The 20,937-nt window shown below is 52.7% G+C and overlaps 17 protein-coding genes across 17 annotated transcripts; 7 read left to right on the top strand and 10 right to left on the bottom strand.

Moving 5' to 3' along the window:
• Window positions 1-892: 892 nt before the first annotated feature.
• Window positions 893-4,384, bottom strand: B9G98_01567 (Protein CFT1; the record flags this gene model as incomplete). The annotated part of the gene is made up of 1 exon (XM_024808125.1): window positions 893-4,384. One exon carries the CDS (start codon window positions 4,382-4,384, stop codon window positions 893-895), a length of 3,492 nt encoding a protein of 1,163 aa, XP_024663893.1.
• Window positions 4,385-4,606: 222 nt separating this feature from the next.
• B9G98_01568 (Mitochondrial oxaloacetate transport protein) lies at window positions 4,607-5,536 on the top strand (the record flags this gene model as incomplete). Its single annotated transcript, XM_024808126.1, has 1 exon — window positions 4,607-5,536. One exon carries the CDS (start codon window positions 4,607-4,609, stop codon window positions 5,534-5,536), a length of 930 nt encoding a protein of 309 aa, XP_024663894.1.
• A 41-nt stretch (window positions 5,537-5,577) lies between these two features.
• Window positions 5,578-6,477, bottom strand: B9G98_01569 (Uncharacterized protein YcjY; the record flags this gene model as incomplete). Its single annotated transcript, XM_024808127.1, has 1 exon — window positions 5,578-6,477. One exon carries the CDS (start codon window positions 6,475-6,477, stop codon window positions 5,578-5,580), a length of 900 nt encoding a protein of 299 aa, XP_024663895.1.
• Window positions 6,478-7,126: 649 nt separating this feature from the next.
• On the top strand, window positions 7,127-8,527 carry B9G98_01570 (Mitochondrial-processing peptidase subunit alpha; the record flags this gene model as incomplete). The annotated part of the gene is made up of 1 exon (XM_024808128.1): window positions 7,127-8,527. One exon carries the CDS (start codon window positions 7,127-7,129, stop codon window positions 8,525-8,527), a length of 1,401 nt encoding a protein of 466 aa, XP_024663896.1.
• Window positions 8,528-8,579: 52 nt separating this feature from the next.
• On the top strand, window positions 8,580-9,290 carry B9G98_01571 (EKC/KEOPS complex subunit BUD32; the record flags this gene model as incomplete). Its single annotated transcript, XM_024808129.1, has 1 exon — window positions 8,580-9,290. The coding sequence occupies one exon, from the start codon at window positions 8,580-8,582 to the stop codon at window positions 9,288-9,290; it is 711 nt and encodes a 236-aa protein (XP_024663897.1).
• A 5-nt stretch (window positions 9,291-9,295) lies between these two features.
• On the bottom strand, window positions 9,296-9,664 carry B9G98_01572 (hypothetical protein; the record flags this gene model as incomplete). Its single annotated transcript, XM_024808130.1, has 1 exon — window positions 9,296-9,664. The coding sequence occupies one exon, from the start codon at window positions 9,662-9,664 to the stop codon at window positions 9,296-9,298; it is 369 nt and encodes a 122-aa protein (XP_024663898.1).
• Window positions 9,665-9,710: 46 nt separating this feature from the next.
• Window positions 9,711-10,154, bottom strand: B9G98_01573 (Uncharacterized protein C24H6.02c; the record flags this gene model as incomplete). The annotated part of the gene is made up of 1 exon (XM_024808131.1): window positions 9,711-10,154. One exon carries the CDS (start codon window positions 10,152-10,154, stop codon window positions 9,711-9,713), a length of 444 nt encoding a protein of 147 aa, XP_024663899.1.
• A 205-nt stretch (window positions 10,155-10,359) lies between these two features.
• B9G98_01574 (hypothetical protein) lies at window positions 10,360-11,148 on the bottom strand (the record flags this gene model as incomplete). The annotated part of the gene is made up of 1 exon (XM_024808132.1): window positions 10,360-11,148. One exon carries the CDS (start codon window positions 11,146-11,148, stop codon window positions 10,360-10,362), a length of 789 nt encoding a protein of 262 aa, XP_024663900.1.
• Window positions 11,149-11,566: 418 nt separating this feature from the next.
• B9G98_01575 (Actin-related protein 2/3 complex subunit 1) lies at window positions 11,567-12,652 on the bottom strand (the record flags this gene model as incomplete). The annotated part of the gene is made up of 1 exon (XM_024808133.1): window positions 11,567-12,652. One exon carries the CDS (start codon window positions 12,650-12,652, stop codon window positions 11,567-11,569), a length of 1,086 nt encoding a protein of 361 aa, XP_024663901.1.
• A 251-nt stretch (window positions 12,653-12,903) lies between these two features.
• B9G98_01576 (Adenylosuccinate lyase) lies at window positions 12,904-14,349 on the top strand (the record flags this gene model as incomplete). The annotated part of the gene is made up of 1 exon (XM_024808134.1): window positions 12,904-14,349. The coding sequence occupies one exon, from the start codon at window positions 12,904-12,906 to the stop codon at window positions 14,347-14,349; it is 1,446 nt and encodes a 481-aa protein (XP_024663902.1).
• A 5-nt stretch (window positions 14,350-14,354) lies between these two features.
• B9G98_01577 (Mediator of RNA polymerase II transcription subunit 7) lies at window positions 14,355-14,984 on the bottom strand (the record flags this gene model as incomplete). The annotated part of the gene is made up of 1 exon (XM_024808135.1): window positions 14,355-14,984. The coding sequence occupies one exon, from the start codon at window positions 14,982-14,984 to the stop codon at window positions 14,355-14,357; it is 630 nt and encodes a 209-aa protein (XP_024663903.1).
• Window positions 14,985-15,011: 27 nt separating this feature from the next.
• On the top strand, window positions 15,012-16,031 carry B9G98_01578 (hypothetical protein; the record flags this gene model as incomplete). Its single annotated transcript, XM_024808136.1, has 1 exon — window positions 15,012-16,031. The coding sequence occupies one exon, from the start codon at window positions 15,012-15,014 to the stop codon at window positions 16,029-16,031; it is 1,020 nt and encodes a 339-aa protein (XP_024663904.1).
• Window positions 16,032-16,076: 45 nt separating this feature from the next.
• Window positions 16,077-16,415, top strand: B9G98_01579 (E3 ubiquitin-protein ligase RBX1; the record flags this gene model as incomplete). The annotated part of the gene is made up of 1 exon (XM_024808137.1): window positions 16,077-16,415. The coding sequence occupies one exon, from the start codon at window positions 16,077-16,079 to the stop codon at window positions 16,413-16,415; it is 339 nt and encodes a 112-aa protein (XP_024663905.1).
• A 21-nt stretch (window positions 16,416-16,436) lies between these two features.
• Window positions 16,437-17,231, bottom strand: B9G98_01580 (P-protein; the record flags this gene model as incomplete). The annotated part of the gene is made up of 1 exon (XM_024808138.1): window positions 16,437-17,231. One exon carries the CDS (start codon window positions 17,229-17,231, stop codon window positions 16,437-16,439), a length of 795 nt encoding a protein of 264 aa, XP_024663906.1.
• Window positions 17,232-17,317: 86 nt separating this feature from the next.
• On the bottom strand, window positions 17,318-18,247 carry B9G98_01581 (Protein ATP11, mitochondrial; the record flags this gene model as incomplete). Its single annotated transcript, XM_024808139.1, has 1 exon — window positions 17,318-18,247. One exon carries the CDS (start codon window positions 18,245-18,247, stop codon window positions 17,318-17,320), a length of 930 nt encoding a protein of 309 aa, XP_024663907.1.
• Window positions 18,248-18,317: 70 nt separating this feature from the next.
• On the bottom strand, window positions 18,318-18,584 carry B9G98_01582 (hypothetical protein; the record flags this gene model as incomplete). Its single annotated transcript, XM_024808140.1, has 1 exon — window positions 18,318-18,584. The coding sequence occupies one exon, from the start codon at window positions 18,582-18,584 to the stop codon at window positions 18,318-18,320; it is 267 nt and encodes an 88-aa protein (XP_024663908.1).
• A 612-nt stretch (window positions 18,585-19,196) lies between these two features.
• B9G98_01583 (putative ferric reductase transmembrane component 8) lies at window positions 19,197-20,888 on the top strand (the record flags this gene model as incomplete). Its single annotated transcript, XM_024808141.1, has 1 exon — window positions 19,197-20,888. One exon carries the CDS (start codon window positions 19,197-19,199, stop codon window positions 20,886-20,888), a length of 1,692 nt encoding a protein of 563 aa, XP_024663909.1.
• Between the last annotated feature and the right edge of the window lie 49 nt (window positions 20,889-20,937).

A 20,937-nucleotide genomic window follows, 5' to 3' on the forward strand; every position in this document is an offset into this window, starting at 1 on the left:
CGTTGTTGAAAGAAGGAGATATGCTCAACGCTGCAACAATACTGCAGGTGCCTTGAGTGACACCCGCATGCATAAAGTCTTCCGGTTTCGTCAAGAGTGTAGCAGGTTTTTAGAATCGGGAAGTTCATTAAAACATCGCGGATTTATATAAATTAGTCTTTGACAATGACGGAGACTGTACGAGCGACCTAACATTGTAATTTGTTTTTCAAGCAAAAGCTAGGAGACTCCGGTCAAAGCACCTGACGAGGACCAGCCACAATGAGATGCATGATACCTGCAGGAGAAAGGAGTGCGGACGCCCGTACCCCTGGATCTCGAAATGCGTATGTGGACCCAGTCGATTTTGACACAACGCATTCATGACTTGGATCAATTATTGCGTGCAGCAGAGCCGTCAGTTTATTTTAACTATTGTGAGATTGTCACATCTGCTTTTCGCTCATTGCGCGTCACACTCCCAAATCTCCGGTTCATTCCAGTTCAACAGATGGCTGGCCTCATGCATCGATGACTGTGGTGGGCGCAAAACATATGCGCAACGTGCCAGATAGCACATTCTGCATGTATGAACCCGATAGATCAGTAGCTGTTTGCTCAGGGGTTCATCTATACCCATAACCATTGTTTCATGTCCCCAACCCCTTGCGAAATATTTTACTCAATCTTGATTCTGCACTAGCGTCCAAGCACGGATAAAGTTGTTGGGTATGCATTCTTCAACCCATCATGTACGAAGGTGGGCGTAAAGAAGGCTTCAGATGGCTGGACCTGTACATCGAAATAGGCGGCTGGAAGCCAACAGAATTCTAAAAGTTCTGTATGCAAACGTTTACCAACCTATTATTTTTTAGCTAGATGGATATAGGGAAAGATAATTCACAATAAACAGTTAAAAGTCAAAGCTTTGACGAGTAATTGCGTCAAAAACTTGGATCAAGCCATGTTGACCAAGTTTCCTCGAATAATGCAGCTGACGATCTCGTGTCAACATCAAGAAATTTTGTGCAGCCCGGAAGTCGATAACAGCTTGTGGGCTGGGTTTACAGCCTAATGTACGGTAATCACGAGGGTTCAAACAAGCAATGCTTTGCTCCTTGTCTGCCATTTGCTCTGTGACCACGTACAAGGCTTTGAAGTCCATTTCATTCAGTGGTTCCACAGTAACAAGCACACCGTCCGTAGATCCTCCAATGGGCACCAAACTCTTGCCCTCGCCATAAACCAAAGTCATGGCATTCACCCGCCTGCCGATAAAAATCTCAGATTGCGTCACCAAATGTGATCCTCCCATACTCGAGGGAGTGTCAGGGTCAAACTGATCTATGCGCAGGCGCCCATTGATGTCGACGATCGCAATATGCAAATCATTCCGATCTTCACTGGAGATGAATTCCAAACAACCCACTTTAGTATCAAAATCATGATCCCTGGCCAAAAGATCCATGCGGTAGGGCTCGACCCCTGCGCTTAAAAGAGACACTCCTTGAATGGCATCCCCGACTGCGATAAGGTTTCTCAATGATTTCAGATCCTCAATGTGAATTGCCGCATCGTAAAAAGCTACGGGCTCGATGGAATAAACATCACGATAGCGTCTCATCATTATCTTTTGACCTTGTCCGGCCACAACCCCACCTCCCTCGATTTCGCATATGCCTGTTACAGCACCGCGCACGAGCTCCTCTGATACCTTTTCAAGGCGGTACCCTTTCATATCAGAGTGGACCTCCTTGATTGCGAACATGTGGAAATAACCATTGGAAGCCTCATCCTCATTGAGAAGAAGGGCTGTTCCAACTACCACAAAATCTTCACGAAGATCTGCCAACTCGCCCATTTGTAAAGTGACCACCTCAATAGACACGACCGCCTCATTATCAGAAAACTCGAAATCAGTATAAACATAACCAGTATCTGGTGAAACCAATTTAAGCCGACCTTGAAAGGTATTCCCTTTGAATGAGGCATCTGGCTTGGTGCCTTCCATGGGTTGCCCGTTGTCAAGTAGAGCTTCCCGAGACACCGGTGTGTTGCATCCTGCTAAAAGCAAGTTAGTGTTGCGGTCAAATGCAAGGGCAGATATGGGCTCTCCCAATGTAAACTTTTGATGAGGCCATTCCGAGGTCGTGTAGTCTAAAGCTTCATCCAAACTGACCACATTAACTCGATATTTGGAGTCTGTGTAAACAATGTCCGTATCCAGGGTAGTGATCGACACAACCCTGCGATGGCCAAAAGGGTGGCATCTTATTGGGGAGGCTGTGCTCTTCATCAGAATATGAGGGTGCCTGCCTGTTACAAATAGTACTTGGTAGTTGCTGATGTTCAGAGGAACAACCACTGCATCTCCTCCCACCGTTGTTGCAAACACTTTGACAAAAGAGTCACCTGATGGTTGGTAAATTGAAAGCACATCCCCGATAATGATTGCCAAAACGTTGTTTGCTAAGATATTGTCTCCAAGCTTAGCCGCTACTACTTGAGTAACCGGTTCATCACTCAACACCGGCTCATTGCAGATGGATACGAATCTAGCAAACGAGCCAAAATAGTAGTCGCTACTGCCAATCATCACATGCCCTGCTTGACTTGACATCATTTGTGTACCAAAGGCGCCAATGGCATCCTGGCCTTGTGAGGCAGACACCTCGGTAAGGGAATGATTGTAGGCCCTGATCAAACCTTCAAACTGAACAACGATAACGTCTGAAGATGCAATTGCAATGACTGCCTCGCTGTCGAACTCGATGTGAGCCAATTTTGTGAATTGAGCATCATATGTTGCTATACCTCGGGTATGAACATGCACAATTCGGTTATCCTTGACAAGCTGTGCCTCTAGAGTAGGGTTTCGGAGATCAAAGTCTCCAACCGTTACTGGGTCGAAATCTGGACCACGGAAAAGCCTAGACTCTGTAGCAAAGCTGGCAAGAAGGTAAGATCCCAGGCCCCATATATTATGGGGGCGCCCTAAAGACAACCTATCGCGATGAATGGGCCAGACAGTTTTGAAGAGATTAGTGAACCCACCAGACGTACCGTATCCTGTAGCAACAGTAAGAGTGTCACCTAATGACGTGAGCGCACCCATGGGCCCTGTGGATGCCAGCTCGTCGTCTAAACAAAAGAGTATTTTGCCCTCTTTAACGTTGTTTGTTTCCAATGCATGATATATTTCATCAATTTCGTCGACCGGGTCGTTTACTACCACGGAAGTGCCATTAATTTGGGCGTATGACCATGAAAAGAGCTTGGCATTGGACCCTTGACAACCAATAAATAAGTTTGAGCCTATACAGCTCATAGTGGTGGGTTGGAAACACTTGTCGATATCAGTCAACTCCGTAATTTTGAATTTTTTTTTCCCATAAACGCTAAACTCGAGGTCGTATAGGACACCTGCTTGAGTTGCAATGAGAACGTGAGACGTGTTTGGGAGCTGGCAAATCTGCGCCTGATTCAAATCAATGGACAGCTCACTTTCGAAGCTGGAATATTCGTTGACACCGGTCTTTTGCAAGGAGTCGACCAAGACAATAGAGTTTGCGCCAAGCAGTAGGGTGCCTCCGATAGACTCCTCTAACGGCACGATCTGGCAGATGTCGTAGGGGAGGTTTGAGATTTTGGAGAGCAGGGTAGAGCGACGACGCTGCATATCTACTGATACCACAATGTAGGTCACATTATCCTTTTCCAGACCTAAAGTACCAGTCCACGTACGTTTTGGTGTGAACAGCACGCTCAGAGTGGGCTCTGCGTAGCCATGGCGGTACGCCATATCAACAATATTGGTACAGAACACATCCAGGTCAACCGCATTCAAGAGCACACTGGGTAAAAAGGGGATTTCCAAGACATCAACGTCACTCAGCACGGGAAAGGCCAGCATAGCTAGGCGGTCGTGTTGGTAAAGCAGCGACATCGAGTGGTAGCTTGAATCCACAGAGAGTTTGCATTGGAATTCTGGGTTAAAAAAGTGCTCCTTTGGCAAATCTCCCTCGTAATAATGCATTGAGACCGGCTCGAACGCCATAGTTTTGGAATCCCACGCCAAAACCACCATTTTTGCGTACTTGAACACCACCACAATGAGGTCGTTCGGGTAATCTGATCGGCGGAATTTCTGGAGCGAAACCACATATCCGTCCATGGGGAACTCGGCGACAAACACAAGCTTCGATGCAATGCGAACTGTCTCGAGCGTCAGCTCAGACAAGTTGTCTCCGCCATGCGCACCAACTTTTTCCACGGGCTTGAGATTGTAAACCTGCAGAAGCGAGTTTCCACGTACAACTACTAAGGACTCTTCCTCACTAGATAAATTACAAGTCACCGAATGCGTCACTACCGTGGGCGAAGTGAGCTCGCGGTACAGATGCATACAAAAAGGAAGTGCACGAGAGCCTGCTCAGGTCAGCAGCGCGGTGACAGTGCCCGTTTCAACGGACTCTGCCCAATCCCTCCCACTAGTCGATCTGGAGTACTCAACACCCCATCCGTCTCCCCGCACGGCATACAATGCCGTAATCGGCGACCCAGGTTTTTCACTACCGATCTACACCAGTCATTCTCCAGGGAGCATTTTTGAGCTGTTGAATTTCGCATGGCTGAGTTGAGTGCAATTGGAGGGTTTGTTGCTGGTGCCAGCGCGGCCTGCATGGCTGTAGTGTGCACGAATCCGATCGAGGTGATCAAGACGCGAGTGCAGCTTCAGGGAGAACTGATGGCCAAATCCAACGCCCCTCGAGTGTATACTGGGCTTTGGCAAAGTTTGAAGCTTGTAGGACATTACGAAGGTATCCGTGGCCTGCAGCGTGGTTTGGGCCCAGCATTCATCTACCAGACTTGCTTGAACGGCACCCGCGTGGGACTTTACGAACCAATTCGGCGAAGAACTAATGATCTGATGGGCTATGATCCCAATAAACAGGTATACGGTGTGTCTATTTTTGTTGCTACTGTCACTGGTATGGCGGGTGCTATTTTCGGGTCCCCGTTATTCTTGATCAAAACCCGCATGCAGTCTTACTCCCCGGTGTTTGCAATTGGACAGCAGACGCAGTACCGCAACACGTGGCACGCTTTGAAGGCTCTTTGGAGCGAAGGCGGTGTCGGTGCTCTGTATCGAGGCTGCGGAGCGGCAGTGTTGCGAACTGGCGCAGGATCAAGCGTCCAATTGCCCATATACACGGCGGCCAAACATTTCATTGAAAACCGCAAACTGATGCCTGATGGACCCCCTACGCACTTGTCGGCTAGTGTCGTTTCCGGGCTGGGGGTCGCTGTCGTCATGAATCCGTTCGATGTGGTCATGACCCGTATTTACAACCAAAAGGGCTCCATGTACAAGGGAGTCTTTGACTGCTTTTACAAAACGGTTGCATTCGAGGGACCCACTGCTCTTTACAAAGGTTTCGTGGCACAAGGTCTGCGAGTCGGCCCACATACTGTTCTCGTGCTCACCTTCCATGAGCAGACGTCCCGCGCAGTTCGGTGGTTTGAGAATCGGGGCAAGCCTTTGGCCGCGGCATAGAAAAAACAAGTTGCATATAAATTCACTAACTATAAAGTTGCTTAAAGATACTTTTTGAAAAAGTTTGCAATGTGCGGAGCAGCATCGTCGACGCGCTTGTCGTACAGGTCGAAATGACTGGCGCCGGGAATGTCCACAGTCTCGTATTTGCTTGTAAGCTTGGGGATGAGTTGATCAATATGCCATCTGGAGGCCGCCTTCTCACCACGCACAAAGAGGGTTGGCACAGTCAGGAGCTCGCCGACTCTGGCGGCACCATCCCATTGGATGCACTCAGCAAGCGAGTCAAGGCGAAGGGTTCCAGGTGCGTTCTTGTGCTGCGCACGAGGGGTCTTGTAGTACTCGTAGGCCTCTGCAAGCTCAGGGTGAGGAGCAGACTCAGCGCTGTCTGGAGAGTAAGAAACATACACAACGTCACCGCCAACAGCTTGAGCGCGACGAGCATCAGCAATTGCACTTAAGGTACCAGTAGCACGCTCTTTCAATGATCCCTGGCCGTCCCAGGTCAGTGTGAGGGCAGGGCCAATTTCTGCAGCCGACACTGTGGCCAGAGCTTTAACACGGCGATCGGTCATAGTCGCAGACAAGCTGTAGAATCCTGAAGCGCAGATTCCCAAAATACCCAATCGATCTGTATCGACGTACTTGAGAGTCGAGAGATAATCGAGCGCGACCACGAAATCGTGCACGCGGTCAAGGGGCCGCTCGACACATCGAGGCTCGCCACCCGATTCTCCGTGATGGGCGGCATCATAGGTGAGAATCACATAGCCGTGCTCGCACAGAGCTGTGGCATAGTTCGCTGGAGACTGGTCTTTACAGCTTCCACCAGGGTGGCCGACAACAAAGGCTGGGTACTTTTTAGACTCGTCAAAGTTTTTGGGTTTGAACAGCACTCCAGCCATTTGGAAGTCAGCATTGGGGAATATTACTTGAGACATGTTTTAGTAGAGAGATACATCCTAGGCACCGTGGGGCCGTGATTTAAGTAGTGCTCGTTGGGCCCTGTATTACCTAAAGTTCTCAGGTAATTACACAGGTATAGCCGGAAAAAGACATTTTGATCCGGCAGCGCACCAATTGGTCGTTTGTAGTGTCTTTTTTTTTCGATCATGTTTTTTCCAAGTACAAAAAGTATTTCCTTTTGTTTACACATCAAATTTTCTTCTGTAGGTTTTGAAAACTCTCGAAGCGTGTTTGCAACAGATGGCATGCGGACCTAGCCCATGCATATAACCCGGCTCGGAATCATCTTTGGTGCAGCACGACTGTGGCACACTACGGATGGCGGAGAGATGATGAGCAGGTGACGGGTAGTATTACGGATGGTTATTGGTTCTAGGATCTCGCTCTATTCATTAGCGCACCTGCAACCCTTCCAAGACCTCTTGGCCCGTCACATCTTTACTTTTCGCCAAACAAGATATTTCAAGCAACATGCCAAGTGTATGGTGAGCTAAATGCGTCGTACAACCGCCAATGGCCCCCAGACCGTTTTGTCAGTGCCCCATTCTGGGCCCGCCCTTCTCCGCTACTATTACCAATCTCAACGGAGATGTGAAATTTCGGCCAGGCTTAGCTTACTCACGAATGCTTCGCCAAACGGTCCGGACGGTTCGACGAGGCGTGAGCCAGGCGAGGGTGCGCTCGTATGCAACGGAGTCACCAGAGTACCGTATTGACACCCTCGATAACGGCGTCAAAGTGGTGACGTCGCCGGTTCCCTGTCATTTTGCGGCCGCCGGCATCTACATCTCTGCGGGGTCCCGCTACGAGTCCCCACAACTGAGCGGCTCCAGCCACCTCATGGACCGGCTGTCCTTCAAATCCACCAAAGACTACACACAAGAGCAGATGGAGCAGAATCTTTTGCACCTGGGCGGCAACTACATGTGCTCGTCATCCCGGGAAACCATGCTGTACCAAGCGTCCACTTTCCATGACGATTTCAGCGCGATGGTCGAGCTGCTGGCTGAGACGGTCACCAAGCCGCTCATTACCCCAGAAGAGGTCTCTGAGCAGGTTCTCAACACGGAGTATGAGATTCAGGAGATTTGGCAAAAGCCCGACCTGATCCTGCCAGAAATTGGCCACTCTACTGCATTTTCAGACGGCCTGGGCCGCCCTCTACTGTGTCCCGAGGAGCGGCTGCCTCTAATTACCCCGGGCATGCTTTGGCAATACCGCCACCAGCTGTACACTCCGTCACGTATGACGGCTGCGTTTGTCGGTGTTTCCCCGGATCAAGCGCTCGACCTGGCAAACAAACACTTGGGCGACCTGCCTAAATCAACCATCACCGTCCCGCCTCTTCAGCAATCGACATACACGGGAGGCGAAGCGTGCATCCCCTTGCCAAAGCCCATCGGCGGCTTGCCAGAGTTTTATCACCTGCAGGTTTTGTACCGGGGTGTAGGCATTAATGACCCTGATGTATATGCTCTGGCTACTCTTCAAGTGCTACTTGGTGGTGGCGGATCATTCTCCGCTGGAGGACCCGGCAAGGGAATGTATTCGAGACTCTACACAAACGTTCTCAACAAGTACGGCTACGTCGAATCTGCGTTGGGCGTCAACCACTCGTACAGCGATGACGGCCTCTTTGGTATTACTTGTTCGACCATACCGCAGGCTGCGCAGTACATTAGCTATATCATCGGCTCGCAGCTGTCTCTGCTGATGACACCGGGCGAGCTCAAGACTGTGGAGGTTGAGCGGGCCAAAAACCAGCTGCGATCACAGCTGCTCATGAATTTGGAGAGTCGCATGGTTGAGCTGGAAGATATGGGCCGCCAAGTCCAGCTCAATGGAACGAAAATGCCTGTGTCTGACATGGTGGAGCGGGTTGATCGCCTAACTATCAACGACCTTCAGCGGGTCGCCCGTCGTGTTCTGACCAGTGGGCCCCCGACTGTTGTTATGCAGGGACCGCGTGAATCGTTCGGAGATGTTGCAGACGTTCTTGGTCAGTTTGGTTTGGGGAAAAAGTAATCGTAAAAGCACATAACTAGCCGTAAAAGCCTAGACGGTCTAGACCTTAGTCATGTCCTTAATTGACAGAGGATTTTCAGTCAGGATCCCGGCTGATATGGCCGAATTAGAGCCTGAGCTCATAGCACAGGGCGCCGAGGCCCTAACTTTTGTCGTGGACTGCTGCGAGGGGCCCTACCCCAAGTGTGTGGCAAAGTACCGGCCGCCAAAGCCGTACCGGATCGCAGAGCTTGACCAGCCGCTGAGAAAACGCCGAACAAATGCCGAGGTGCGGGTTCTTCGCAAGCTTGCCGATGCACAAATAGCATGCCCCAGAGTTGTGTCGGTTGACGACAAGCAGGGTCTTATTTACATGGAGCTGATCAAGGGCCAGTCGCTCAAGCAGGTCACATGGGACGCCAGCGATGTATCCAGCGTTCGTCCTCTATTTATTCGCTTCGGCGAGCTGGTTGCTGGAATTCACGCCTTGAATATAGCACACGGCGACCTCACAACGTCAAACGCCATGGTGGACTCCGAGTCGGGTGAGCTCAAGCTTATTGACTTCGGCTTAGCCTCGCAGTCGGCCAACGTCGAGGAAAAGGCAGTCGATATTTATGTTCTGGAACGGGCCATTGCAAGCACGCATCCAGATAGTGCAAACCAGCTGGTGGACGCTGTGCTAATGGGCTATCAGGCCGACCCCACCTCCCATACAGCTCAGGTTATGAACAGGCTTCAAGTAGTACGCCAGCGGGGACGTAAACGGGCCATGCTTGGATAAATAAACTAGGATAGATGGAGGTTTTCTATTGAGAGGGCGTCGTTTTCTGGGGTCTCGGGAGGTGGCTGCTTTGCGGTAGGCACCAACAAGCGATTGGTGCCGTCAAAATATCCCGGAGCCAGCCGCTTCTTTTCTTCAATGTCTCTTTGCTTTTTGTCTCGCTTCCACTTGTCCATCGCAGCGATGCGGCTTTCGTGCTTCGCAGCAAGCCCCGCCAGATAGTTGTCGGAATCACAGATGATCAGCGGAAGACTGGACGTATCAACTTCGGGCACACTCTCGACTTGCTTGTATCCATAGGGCAGAGTGACAGGAGCAAATTGAGCCAGGGCCGGCGACACGACGATAGACACCTTTGATAGCACGTCCTCCATGAGTAATGAGGTAGAATGGGGGAGGCCATGCCCGGGATAAATACGTCTATTTGAGCTGCTTAACATCCTCCGGTTCCCATTCCAGATCACCGAGCTTCTCTAGGTCAATTGTTCCTTTGGTTATTTTTTTGCCCTGGGCGGCCAGGATCTCGTCTAAAGTAGTGCGGCTGTCGGTGAATATTCCCAAGTGATCCGCAATGAGGTGGCGGTTCTTGCAAGACGGGCACTGAACAAGAACTGTTCCGTTGTGGTAGGCTTGCTTTGAGACTAGATGGCTCGACCGATCGTTGCAGGCTTTACATGTGAACGTGAGCTGGTAGGTGGGTTTATCGATTTTGCCCAAGGTGGAGTTGAAGCGGGCAGGAACTGACGCTGCCGCTGCCAGCCCACTGGCCGGGCCCAGCCGTCTGCTGAGCTGCGAGCGCACGCTGTGGCGACAGGCTCGAGCCAGGCCTGGCCGGGCGACCCGAACTAGAGTTGATCTCAACATGACTAAAAAGTTAAGAAAGTAAAATGAGGTTATTTTAGTTTACTTGGGGGTATCTCCAGGGGTGGAAAATGGGAAGGAGTTTCAAAAAAATGAAGAACCGCCCACAAAGAATAGATAAAATACAGCCGGGCGAACAAGGGGTATCTGAATGGTAGGGATGTGGGGGGTTATATATGGGGTCCAACCCCCTTTTGGTTTAGGGGGGTTAGAAGTTCGCCGCGGGGTTGGTGGTATGGTACTGGTCGATGTTGGCCTGGAAGGGGTCTTCCTCTTTGTCGTCAATGAAGGACGAGGCGGCAGACTTGCGCCGGCGGTTGTAGAACCAAGCGAGGCCCACAACTGCCAAAACAACTGGCACACCGACGCCCACACCGACACCGATACCCACGTCACGACCAGTGTTGCTACTCGTCTTCTTTTGTGGCTTTGCCGTAGCTGAAGTGGTACTGGGCGAGCTCGTGCTGGAGCTGCTGTGGTGAGTGGAGGTGGACCGGTGGGAAATAGTGCTGTTGACGGTCACGGAAAAAATCTGCGTCTCGGTCACCACATTAGGATGCGAAGTTGTCGTTTCCAACAAAGTGCTCGAGGCTGTGGAGCTCTCGGACGAGGAGGTCTGCTCAACAGACGACGAGGTCTCGTATGAAGTTGTGGACGCGGACGACGACGACGATGATGACGACGATGACGACGAAGAGGACGATGACGACGAACTCGTTGGCGGAATATAAACGGACGAAGACGTGGCGGGCGAGCTGGTCGGCGGCTCGTACGTGCTTGTGAGGGGCACCGATGAGGAAATTTCAGTGCTCGTATCAGCAGCGTACTCTATGGACGAGGAGCTCGGGGTCCACAAAAATGTCGTCGGGCTGTACGTGGTGGGGTTCCGGGTGTACGTGTTGCCAGCTGCCGGACTGGTCTCGTAGTAGGAGGTGGCATTTTCATCGGCGGCCAGCACCACGGAGGCGATGGCTAAAAAAGAGAGACGGCCGATCATGTGCTACACAAACAGGGCGTATCGGTCGTGACGCTTGTGTTTAAACTAAATTAAACAGAAAAACGAGTGGCGAGAGTCCAAGCACAGATGTTCGACACCTACACTCAAGCGTCTTTTTTGGCAGTGGAGGGGTTCCGTTAGTAAATTTTCTGCAGGCGACCTCCTTTTCTGCGTGATGACTAACCGGAAGGTTCACTGGCCAGCTCTGAAACAGACCCGGAAAGCGAGCCGGGGGGCGCAGCGGCGCTGATCTCGAACGCCCGCCTGGCGGGGCGGTCGGCAGCGATGGTGTGGGCCTAAGCCTGCAATCGCTGGAGGCCTTGCCCGCCCGCACCCCGCGAAACTGTCCAGACCACATCACGTGAGCGGTTATGCAGCCAATTTTACCCCGAAGCTAAGCTAAATTTAGATGGCGGTTCTACTCAGATACAGCAAAGACGACGACCTTTCCGTCGCCGGAGGTCGAAACCTTGGTCACGTTGGCAGTGCCCTCGAACGCCCGCAGCGTCTTGATGGCGTTCTGGTGGACGGTGGGCAGCGTGGTCTGCACGTCCTGGGTGCCCTTGAGATCCAGCTGACGGAACATATTGAGCGCGCTCTGCTCGCGCACCTCGGACGCCTTGTTCGATCTGGCGGGGTCGTCGATGGAGTACGCGAACGTCCAGCCGCTCTCCGTGCCCTCAAAGACCACCGGGTGGCAGTCGTAGCCGGCGGCGACCAGCTGCGTTTCGTTTGTCCACACAACCGAGCTAAACGGCAGGAACGACGACGCAATGGCAACAATTGCCCTCGGCGGCTGCTCGGGCGCACTCGGGTACGCAACCAGCACGCTTGAATCGTGGGTGACCCAGGCCAGGGCGTCGCCGGACGGCGAGAACGCGACATCATGGACCCAGGCCGCACTGTCGTCGGTGAAATCGCCGCACATGGTTTGGAATGGCAGCCGCTCGCCCCAAGGTGAGGGCTCGGGCCGCTCGTCGACACCCTTGACGTAGCCGCTGAACACTCTGGCGTGGCCGTCGGTAGTGGCTGCCGCCAACAGCACAGAGTTCGGGTGCCAGGCGACCGAAAGCACCGTCGACTTGAGCGGCTTTTTGATGTGCTTGGCAATCCACCAGTCATTGTCGTGCTCGTAGTAGCACACAGCAATAACTCTGGCTCCCGAGCCCACGGCAAACTTGACGCCGTTCGGCGACCAGCGCACACACGTAGCAGCGCGATTGATGCGCAAAAGCACCAGCGTCTGCTTCCACGACCCGTCTTTCTGGGCTTCCCACACCAGAGCATTGCGGTCCTGCGAGCAGGTTACGATCTGATTGAAGATGTTGATGTCCACCGCCGTCACCGTCTTCTCGTGGCCGACCAGCGTGGTGCCAAGCTCGTAGCGCGAGCCCGTGTTGAAGTACAGCTCCACTCGGTTCCCACGGGCGACCGCCAGCAGTGACTTGTCTGCGGAAAACGAGTGATCCGTGATCGATTCGTGGCCAAGCTCAATAACCTGCATAGGAGACTCTCAACTAGGTAGGTTGGAGGCCCCGGTGATGTAAGCCGGCCAGTTTAGGCTTGCTGCGCGAGGACGAGCGGGCTACAGGTTCGACGGAAAGAACGAGTCCTGGCGAGTGCGACGCCGCACAAGCAAACTGCTCGCCCGCTAATTTGCCCGAATTATCTCGTCTGGCGTTTCATGCACGTGCCCGTGGGGTGACTGAAAAATACCGGTTACATAACCGCCAGTAAATTATCACCTTTCCACCAATGTCTAACGACGCCTATCAGACCCCGCTTGCTTCTCGCTATGCCTCGAAGGAAATGGCGGCGCTCTTCTCGTTGAAGACCCGCTATAGCACTTGGCGCAAGCTGTGGTACAACCTCGCTGTGGCCGAGAAGGAGCTCGGTCTCAAGGCCATCACTGACGAGGCCATCGAGCAGCTCAAGGCGCACATTGAGATCACCGACGAGGAGATCGAGGCCGCTACCAAGCAGGAGGCCATTGTCCGTCATGACGTCATGTCGCACGTCCACGTTTACGGCGAGACTTGCCCCGCTGCGGCTGGCATCATTCACCTGGGTGCTACCTCGTGCTTTGTGACCGACAACGCTGATCTCATCTTCCTCCGCGACGGCCTGGATATCCTTATTCCCAAGCTCGTCAACGTAATTGATCGTTTGTCCAAGTTCGCCATGGAGTACAAGGACATGCCCGTGCTTGGCTGGACCCATTTCCAGCCCGCCCAGCTGACCACCGTCGGCAAGCGCGCTACGCTGTGGATCCAGGAGCTGTTGTGGGATCTGCGTAACCTTTCCCGTGCCCGCAACGACCTTGGTCTTCGTGGTGTCAAGGGTACCACCGGTACTCAAGCTTCGTTCTTGGCCTTGTTCAATGGTGACCACGATGCCGTCGAGGAGCTCGATGCCCGGGTGGTTGAGCTTTTGGGCTTCGACTACGCCTACCCTTGCACTGGCCAGACCTATTCCCGTAAAATTGACGTCGATGTTCTTGGTCCTCTTGCGTCTTTGGGCTGCTCTGCTCATAAACTGGCCACCGATATCCGTCTGCTGGCCAACCTCAAGGAGATGGAGGAGCCGTTTGAAAAGTCGCAGATCGGCTCTTCGGCTATGGCTTACAAGCGTAACCCTATGCGTTCTGAGCGTGTCTGCTCGCTCGCCCGTCACCTGCAGTCGTGTTTCCAGGACGCAACCCAGACTGCCTCCGTGCAGTGGTTCGAGCGCACCCTGGATGACTCTGCCATCCGCCGCGTGTCTATTCCCGGTGCTTTCCTGACCGCTGACATTGTTCTTTCCACTCTGCTCAACATTGTCTCTGGCTTGGTCGTCTACCCCAAGGTCATTGAGCGTCGGATCAGCGCCGAGCTGCCCTTCATGGCCACCGAGAACGTCATCATGGCCATGGTCAAAGCCGGCGGCGATCGCCAGGAGTGCCACGAGCAAATCCGCGTTCTGTCTCACCAGGCTGCTCGCGTCGTCAAGGAAGAGGGCGGCGACAATGATCTCATTGAGCGTATTCGTCGCACCGAGTACTTTGCTCCCGTCCACGGCCAGCTCGACGCCCTGCTTGATCCCAGCACATTCGTCGGCCGCGCTCCTCAGCAGACCGAGAAGTTCGTCAAGGTCACCGTGGCCAAGGCTCTTGAGCCCTTTGCTAAATACGTCAACACCGAGAGCACCCAGCTTAGTGTTTAAATAAATTAAGGTAGTTTATCGACTTCGAGATCAAACTGGCCCCACTCTGATTCGGGTTTATCGGTAGGCTCCATTTGGGTCAGGTTCGGGAGATGCTCGACCAGAGTTTTGATTCGCTGCTCGATCTCTTGGTTGGACGCTTTCATCTCGACAATTTCCTGGCGTCTCGCGGCAATCTGTTCGGTCATGAGCAGCACGAGGCTTTCCCGGGACTGGTGCGGGCGGTACAGGTTCAACAAATGGTGGATATTGATAAACAGCACCCGCAAATCGTCAACCTTGGCAGGGAATTGCTCAGGGTTTATTGACATGATGCCAACCAGGGTGACAAAGTTGACCAGCACTGATTTCAGGAGCTTTTTGAGTTCGGGCACGAGATTCTCGTTGTTCGGACCCAAGTCTTCGTACAGCTGCTCTACGCCGGCCTCTTTTAGGGGCACAAGCTTCTCTTCTGTGTTCCAGATCGAACCAAACCCTCGGTACGTGGGCGTTTCGGGCGGCGGCGGCGGCACAAGGTACTCCAGCTCCTCGTCAGGCGCTTGTCCATTCAAATTCTGGGCGCGTTCCCAGTTCGCCTCAGTGAACAGCTCGTAGTAGAACGGCGGAGGTGGGAAAACCGTCGCCAAATTGGACATGGTGAGGACCTGCTTTGTCACACCAGAATGGCCAAAAAGAAGAAGGTAGCCAAGGTCGAGGGCGAAGTGGCTCGAGAACTAGTGTACGATGCACTGGTGCGGGCGCTCCCTGACCTATCTGTGGGCGGTCTGCTGAGAGATGAAAAGCCCGAGGGCCCCCGGTCGTTTGAGAGGCCGGCAACCACCGCAGACCAAATCAACGTGTTTATTGCGCAAGACGAGAAGCGTATTCTCGATATTATGGCCGATCTCAAGACGGAGCTGGGGAATGAGACCTACAATATGCTAATTGGAGGTCAGGAGAGGTCGTTTATCGACATGCAAAGCATAGCGGCCAAAAAGCCGGGTAAAACCTGGCTGGAATATATCAAAGAGGAAAACGAGCAGATTGGACGACAAAAATATACAAGGGCGCCTTTGGCAGCAAACGAAATGGATCTTTTGAAGGAAATCGATATGGACAAGCTGTATTCTCTGCTCACCCCTCAAGAACAGCAGGTTCTGGAGCAAAGTGGAGCGTTCCATTCAACCAAATTGCCGGCTGAAACCTACATTGATCGATTCATGATCCCGTACACCCGGTACGAGGAAGCCATTTATCCACCGGTCGCTGATGTCGAGGTGCACAGCCGAGCCTGCACTGATCTGATCGTGGGGCAGCACGCCGCCGACGAGCTACAGTACATCGAGACCGCTCTGAGGCCCCAGGAGGCTCGTAATCTTGCTGCCGAGCTCTACTATGCCCTGCGTGCAGGCAGACCAATAACCCACCTTGGGTTCAGCGATCTTGTTTCCGACGCCATTGGGCCGTCGAACCTCAATCGATACCTTCTTTCCGCCGACGCATCGTTCAAGTACAGCACGGCCCAGTACATCAAGGTCTATGAGGCCTTGCGTGAAGCCAAACTCCAGTACGAGGTCGATCTGCTGTGTGCCCGGTTCGAGGGCATATACGCGGCAACCGACGCCAATTCCAGAGTACGCAAGCACTTGCCGCAGGAAATCCTCGATACTATGGACCAGTCGAACGTGTTTGGCAGTATCTAAAATCTATTTATTGTATGTAGAACCCACCACCAAGTGGTTTTAGTCATGACCGACATTGTGGACGAGCCTAATGTGGCGAACGAGCAGCCTGATGGCGAGGAGGAGACGGGCAAGAGCCGGTTCGAGGTGAAAAAATGGAGTGCCGTTGCGTTCTGGTCGTGGGATATTGCCATCGAGAACTGTGCGATCTGCCGCAACCACATTATGGACACCTGCATCGACTGCCAGGCCGCCGAGGGCTCTGCCCGCCCGGCAGACTGCACGGTATCGTGGGGCGTTTGCAACCACACGTTCCACTCACACTGCATTACCCGCTGGCTCAAGAGTCGTGCCGTGTGTCCTCTAGACAACATGCCCTGGGAGACGCAAAAGTACGGTCGCTAGTTTAGTCTAAGTATTTATTGTCTAATATGCCCCGATAACTGTTACTGGAGTGACCTGATTCAATTTCGCAAGCGCCTCCCGGACCTGCTCGCTCGCCAGGGCACCCGCAAACTCGACTATATACCGGTACGTCCAGTGGGTACCCAAAGGTCGCGAGGTGAGGAAAGTGACTTGCACCCCGGAACTAACAAGGGCCTCGAGCGTCTTGCACAAGTCCTGCTGTGCTGCGCAGAATGTCACCATGGTGTGCTGCTTGTTCTCGGGCGCCGGCTGTTTGGCAAGCACCAGGAAACGCGTAGTGTTTTCGTCCCGATCAGATACGTTTGCTATGAGCGGCTTGATGCCGTACACCGAGCCAGCTGCTGATCCGGCAATTGCTGCACCGTTCTTGTCTTCCCAGGCTCTTTCAATCGCTTGTGATGTCGAGTCGCAATCAATGCATTTGGCTCCGGGCAGGGTCGATGAAAGCCAATGCGATGCCTGGCCCCAGACCTGCGGGTGCGAGTATATTCTCTCCACCTGTGACACATTGCTCGATCTTGAAAACAGCTGGTGGGCAATGCGTACCCGAACTTCGCCAACAGCTTTGATTTCAGGGCACTCGCCGATCTCGGCTATCAGGGCGTCCAACGCAGCTCGCACCTCGCCGTTTGTTGAGTTCTCTACTGGGAGAACAGCCAGCTCCACTTCGGAATTCTTCACGCCCTCAACCACCGCCTCGAGCGTGCCATACGGCTTCAATTCCTCCTCGGGATACTGCTGTAAAGCCGCCGCATGCGAGTAGGTTCCTAGCGGACCTAGGTATCCCACCAACATGTGGATGATGCGTCATCGCGAGCAGGCTGCTCAGAGGGTTAGTGTGCGCGAAAGAGCCTAGAGACGAGATTCTATATACAGTTTAATCAATCCAGGGTTTCAGTAGCCTCGATCAGTTTGTCGGTGGAAAACGACGTGTCGCCCGTGTTGAACTGGCGTAAGAGGTCGATTTTGGCCCGACTGTGCTCGCTGGCTGCAGGGTCGGCGGTGTAGAAGCGGAGCAGGTTGAGCGTCAACAGAACTGCGTTGTCCATTGAGATCTCGTTGTCCTGTAGAGTAGCGTTGTGCAATGCGATGCCCTTGTCAGTTAAAAAGTCGCTGTGCATCATCACTGACACGCGAGGATGAGCATACTCTTGGTGAAGCTTGTACTCTGCAAGAGGAGTAATGAGACAGTGGATGGTGTAGTTGCCAACAAACGACCACTGAGAGTAGTATAGCTCGACACCTTCGCCCTGAGGAAGCGGGAGGACAAACGTAGGGTATTTGCGAGCATTCACATAGAGACGGGCGTAGGCATCACTGTTCAAAGCACCGCAAAACTCGATTTGCTTGTTAACGAAGCGGGCCTTCCAGATCATCTCTATTTCTTTGGTATCGTGCTTGGCCAGGGCCTCGACGTCTACAAACGTCGACAGGTCCTTGGTCTTGGCCGATGTCGAGGACATAGACGCGGCTCTGGCAACCGCTTCAAGCGGCGACTGAGCCTTCTCAGCGTTCTCAGCGGGCGGCTTTTCTTGCTTGGCATTTGCCTTTGTGACCAAATCAAAGGGATCATACACCTCATCGGCCTTGGTTTTCGAAGCAGATTTCTGCAGAAGCTCGTCCACGGAAACGCCCTCCTTTTCGGCCTTGGCTCTAAGCTTGTCTTTGTATCTATCAAACACATCGCTGTAGAAGCGAGCAGGCACGTTCAGACCCGCGGGCCGCAAAGCCGCAGTAGCCGGCACTACCAGCCGTTGACGAACAACCCTGAGCATAATGTCAGCACGCAGAGTGAGTGAGCAGGAGAACATATTTAGCGTAATTCGGTGCAGTAAACCCGAACTGGGCCTCGAAATAACATGAATAATGATGTCGCAGGTACTATGTCTTTTTCCCCGCATCGACACTGAAAATTGAGGCTTTGAGCGAGTTATGTACAATCGAAAACCGTAACTCTAGGTCGCGCAGGTGCGCCAGAGTTGCAGTAGGGGTTTTTGAAATTTCTACGACCTGCGCGTTCAAGTCAATCAACAGCTGTAACAGCTTTTGGTAAGACGCAAGAACAATCCGCTGCTTGGTCGTCAAATCCGCACTGACAACCTCGTAGTCCACCTTCACTGGAGGAGCCAAGGACTTTCGACGAGACATGTCAGGACGGTTAATTTCTGCTTGTAGTGCGCAGCTTCCATGTACAACAAACTAGCTCGGGAAAATAGATGAGGCGTCATCTTGTGTGAACCCTAACGGCTAAGGCTCGGCGTGCACTCCACGATCAGTGATGTAATAAGCATATCCCGATTATCAAAAAAATCTGTTGCATACAAGCCAGCAAAGTAATAAGTCGATTGGGGATTCCCTTGTGTGGTGCTGGCCGATCTCACTTTTCCTTTGATTGTATGCTGTCTAGTTGTTGTTTGTGCCAAAATATCCCGACGAAACTCGAACTGGGCGGGCCGCAACTTTTCATCAGCCCGCATATGCATGCATGATTACCTGGGCTATATTTACTAAACCAAAGTGGCACAAGAATCATACGGCAATACTCTCCAACTTCACGTCGGATTCCAAATATACTGCAGCTCTGGCCGCGCAACGTCTCGTGCTCGGCATTTTGTATTTAGTTGCGCCACAGACTCTAAAGGACTAGCGCCGCGCAGCTGCCCCGCTCGAACCCACCCCGAAATTCAACCGCAGATTCTGCTCGGGGAACTGCCTGCCCTCACACATAGGATCCTGCCGTTTGCCCGCTAGTTACTGGACATGGCTCCAGCGCAGCTCCCCCTCAAATCCACCACTTTCTCCACATTACCCAGGTTTGTCATGCCCATGGCGGACTGGACCAAAGACCTCTGTGATCATCACATGCCTGCGCCGCTGTGCGAGAAACTTGTCAGGCGAGCAGTGACTGCAAAGTGGGGTCTTGTCAGTGCCTCAACGGCAGCAGGCGTCATAATGTTTGTCGCCCTGCTAAACACAGTTTTGGCGCCCGCCGCAGTCAGACCTAAACCCCCAGGAGCTGGCCATCGCAGGAGTCGACGTCCGCTCGTGGCTAGCTGGATGAAACTGGTTATGGCCGTTTGGGTCGGCGCCATTGCTTACTTTGTGGTCGTGCAAACAGACATGAGGCTTGACTACTTTATCAAACGACTCGGCAGAATCGCAATGTCCCTTCTGCCCCCGCTATATTTCCTGACCTTGAGACCTTCTCCATTGCCCCGGACCCTATACTTACAGGTGCTTCCTCTGCATCGCTGGCTCTCAGTTGTTGTTTTGATTCTTTCCTGTCTTCACGCTTTCGCCTACTCCTACTATTACTATCTTAATGGCGTGCTTCTTGATAAACTCAAAAACCTAAACAACTTCTTGGGGATTGTCGCTTTGGCACTTTATTTATTGGCCGGTCTTACGTCCTGGTTGCGTTTCAAAAAATACAATTTGTTCTACTTCGTTCACGTCGTCAACGCGTGGGGATCGCTATACCTTCTTCAGCGACACTCCCGCCCGCGCAGCAACGGCTACCTGGCTGCTTGTTTGGCAATTTTAGTTGGCCAGGTCATCTTCAGGGTTTACTATACGGCCAACTCTCGTATTCGAGTCCAGTATGTTACAAACACGCTCATGCTGGTAACCATCCCCAAGGCCCAACTACCGCAACGGTTCTGGGCGTGGTCCCCGGGTTCGCATGTCCGTCTGTCAGGTCCAATTTACAATCCAGTTAACTGGTTCAAATCAAGCCATCCTTATACAATTGCATCGCTGCCCGACGAAAGCGACGTCAAGCTGGTTGTCCGCAAGGGCAACTTCCCCCTCAAGCTTCGTCACGATTACTCTATATTCGGGCCCCATACTGCTTTACCAAAGTTTCTGACCCAGCAACTCAATCAAGGAAAGATCAAAAGGGTGTTGTTTGTTGCTGGTGGATCGGGCATTGCCTTTAGTGCTCCGGTTTTCCGCTATTTCCGTGTCCACGGCGTCGAGCTTCGCATGGTCTGGGCTATCCGGAATCCCTATGATGTCAAGGTCCTCAAACTGTTGCAATTGCAAGATGAAGTTGCCCGAGGATCAATCGAAATCTTTTACACCGGTGCTCAAGCAATGGACGAAGCTGAGGACATTTTCGAGCTCGACATTTTCGACGGCTGTGCCGACCCCATCACTGCTTCAGCTACCGATGACCCTCACAGACGCTTCAGAGACCCTTTGGTTCGCCAATGCGCGCCTCACATGATGCATGCACGCCCTCACCTTGACCTGCGGCTAAAGTCTTGGCTCTACGGGCTGGCCGCGGACGATGAAGACTGCTGCTGCGCGGACAGACTCATCGAGGTCAACGAACAAAGTAGAGAAGGCGCCTTGGTCATTGCAACCGGTAACCCATTACTAGTCAAAGACGCTGAGCTCTGGGCTCGCCGAGCTGGCGTGTGCTTCTTCCAGGAAGAGTTCTCCATGTAATTATATGACATTCTCTACATTTATACTATCCAAGAGCTCCTTATAACAA

Source organism: Wickerhamiella sorbophila (genome assembly GCF_002251995.1).
Source record: "Wickerhamiella sorbophila strain DS02 chromosome Unknown contig1, whole genome shotgun sequence".
NCBI lineage: Eukaryota > Fungi > Ascomycota > Dipodascomycetes > Dipodascales > Trichomonascaceae > Wickerhamiella > Wickerhamiella sorbophila.